General features: G+C 36.0%; 1 protein-coding gene across 2 annotated transcripts in view; it reads right to left on the bottom strand.

Moving 5' to 3' along the window:
• The window catches only part of LOC105131092 (cytosolic enolase 3-like), a 6,367-nt gene that overhangs the window by 2,791 nt on the left and 500 nt on the right, over positions 1-3,076 (bottom strand). For both annotated transcript variants that reach the window (XM_011033888.1, XM_011033889.1), the window contains exons 2-6: positions 2,838-2,992; positions 2,398-2,572; positions 2,143-2,214; positions 1,924-2,040; positions 1,061-1,141 (exon numbers count right to left, since the gene is read on the bottom strand). In XM_011033888.1, the coding sequence (XP_011032190.1) occupies positions 1,061-1,141; positions 1,924-2,040; positions 2,143-2,214; positions 2,398-2,572; positions 2,838-2,992 (600 nt within the window). The remainder of the gene's footprint in view (positions 1-1,060; positions 1,142-1,923; positions 2,041-2,142; positions 2,215-2,397; positions 2,573-2,837; positions 2,993-3,076) is intronic.

Below are 3,076 nucleotides of genomic sequence, written 5' to 3' on the forward strand. Positions count from 1 at the left end.
CAGGAATAGAATCTAAGTGATCCAATACTTCATATTGATTCCATCATGTAATAAAATGAAAATCACATAAAACATATTTTGGTAGGCTCAAAGGCATCTACCAAGTTTCATGCCAGAAGAAAGCTTCAAGTTCATTACTGAGATTAAATAAGTTTTTTTTTTTTAATAACAGTAAATGTTTAGTCTCCCTCACTTCTACTCATATTAATTTCAAGACCAGAGAGAGACCACATCAAGTAAAGGAAACAGCTAATTTAAAAAGAAAAAGAAAATGAGTAGCCTTTGGCTCCATAAATAATAATGGGATAATTGACAACGAGAAAATGAGACACCATGTATTACCCCACACCGACCTTCCTTCAGCCAAGCATGTAATTCCAGAGATAGACCACGTCAAATAAAGTAAACAGCCAATGTAAAAAGAAAAGGAAAATGAGAAGTCTTTTGCTCCATAAACACCAAAGGCATCCTTGACAACTAGAAAATGAGACACCATGTATTACCCCACACCGACCTTCCTTTAGCCAAGCATGTAATTCCAGAGATAGACCACGTCAAATAAAGTAAACAGCCAATGTAAAAAGAAAAGGAAAATGAGAAGTCTTTTGCCCCATAAACACTAAAGGCATTCTCTCTTTAGCCAAGCATATAATTATCAGACTCGTACTTGGTTAAGAGAAAAATATCAAATCATCTCCATTAGGGTGGATACTGGAGCTATGCATGAATCTTCATTAACTTCCCCAACCTACAATCTGGCAAATGCTGCACCTTCTGAATCTGGACAGATGTTATCTGTTTACACATGGATATTTTTATATGTTTATAGACCCCTTGCATGTATAGCTTACAGAAGTAACTTGTTTGTTGGTTACTCTAACTCATGTGACCATTAACACTTTTTTAGGGTCAAGGGTTCAAGGCTGATGAACATAAGATGTACTTGGATTAAAAAAACACAGTATCTGAAAATAAAGCCAGGCAGAAAGACCATGAGAAAGAAGCAACTGGTACATTGAAAGTTACAATCCCAGAAGTTAGTTCTAATAAATAAAATCACCTTTAGATGATGGTATGTTTCAGAACCCATTTGTAGTGCCTCCTCAAATCTGCTGGCTCCAATTGGAAGAATCATGATTTCCTGTTCAAGTCAAATTTGATTTTTGCAATGAGTGAGTGAATTGAAGTTCTAGGACACAACAAAAAAAATCAAAAAGAAGAGTTATAGATGAAGTATTGATTCAACTTTCATATTAGAACTGCGTCACTTCATAATATTAGAATCAAATACCTACCAGTAAAACAAGCCATATCTCTTCTTCAAAATGAATGAGACTTGTGAATACCAATGATGTTGCAATAATAACTTGTGAATTCATAAACTCTCAAATCTTTTCACATTATCCCAATACATAGAGAACTGCTTCATGTTTCAGAACTATCCCCACTCAGGTCAATGGATGTTCGTATAAAAGGATTCTATTAGAATTCAAAATGCGTAGCAAATTATCAGAATCCGTTCAACTAACTCTTAATGTACTGTAATTCTTAGCAGACTGTTTCCACTATCAAAAGCTATGATCTCCCTGTTCCTGAATTATGTTTCTTAAGGAAAAACTCATTCACATCCTACAACGTCCTTCCCAATAACAGAAGAAAAATAAGCAAGCACACAGTCACTACCTCCCTGTTTTCTGATGTCCAAGCCTAATCAAGTAGCATTGCATGGACTTTCAAGCCAATTCACTATTTAAAAAATCACCTTTTTCTCTGAGAATGAAAAAAATTTCACTTAAAATTGCTAAATGATAAAAAAAGTAACCTGTTCAAAAAATGCAATGCACTTTTGATCATTATCAAGTGAAGATTTTTCCAAACAGCTTATAAAGTTTGCATGTAAAATTAAACATAAATTGGCCATACCTGAATGGCTAGATTGTTCCCTGCATGTTTTCCACCACTTATGACAGTGAAAGCTGGGACAGGAAGAGTCGGGTTGGTTTTGCCGGAAAGATCAGAAATGTGTTTGTAAAGTGGAATCTGGTATTTCCACATCAAAATATTCAAAGAAGCGCACAAAATTATGATCTAAGCAGTACATTAATTTTATTAAAAATCTAAAGTAAAAGGTATCACTCATGCCTCCTTTTCAGCGGCTCCAGCTTTGCATGCAGCAATTGACACAGCTAACATAGCATTTGCTCCAAGTTGACCCTGCAGTTGACTTACAGTAATAAACAGGATGCCTCGTAACATGTTAGCAATCTAAGAACTACATCAGCAATCATATCAAATGAAGCCTTCTTTTCTGTTTTATGGACAGTGAACCAGTAACAAGTACAGAGAACTGGAGTGGGCATCTGATAATCAAAGACGGCAAAGAAAAGAAAGCATTACCTTTTTTTCTGTTTTGTCCAAGTCTATCATAGCCTGATCAATTTGAGACTGAAGTGTCGGGTCCATGCCAATCAGTGTTTCAGATATCTTCTCATTAATGTTCTTAACAGCTCTAGTCACACTGTTTCCGAGATACATTCCTTTGTCCCCATCTCTCAGTTCAACAGCTTCATACCTAGGAGAGACCATTAATCATAATCACTTACTACTACACGAGACTTGAAAAGATTCTAGGTTGGTCTTATCACACAATTCAAATTTACAGCACGGGCTTGAAACAGGATAACAGAATGAACCTATCGGACAAATTGTTGACAAATTGTTCTCTAACCTTTTTAAGAAAAATGAGAGCCTTGACGAATTAATTACAATGAAGCGGCTAGGCTAGGCTCAAGAAATTGATAAGAAATTGAAGGGAAAAAATAATAAAAATTGCTCACATGCCAGTAACATGACCGCTAGGAACAGATGCACGGAAGCTGCCTTTGTTGGTGAACAAGTCAACTTCAACAGTAGGAATCCCTCTGCTATCCAGGATCTGCCTCCCTTTTATTTTCGTTATCACTGACGGAACCACTTTTCTCATGTGATTTGACTGCAATAACTCAAACAACAATTAGCCAAAATAATAAATAAATCAGAATCCAATAGTCTGCCTGCCTGTTTGGTTGCAGGGAAA

The sequence above is a fragment of the Populus euphratica genome, unplaced genomic scaffold (assembly GCF_000495115.2).
Source record: "Populus euphratica unplaced genomic scaffold, PopEup_1.0 scaffold76.1, whole genome shotgun sequence".
Lineage (NCBI taxonomy): Eukaryota > Viridiplantae > Streptophyta > Magnoliopsida > Malpighiales > Salicaceae > Populus > Populus euphratica.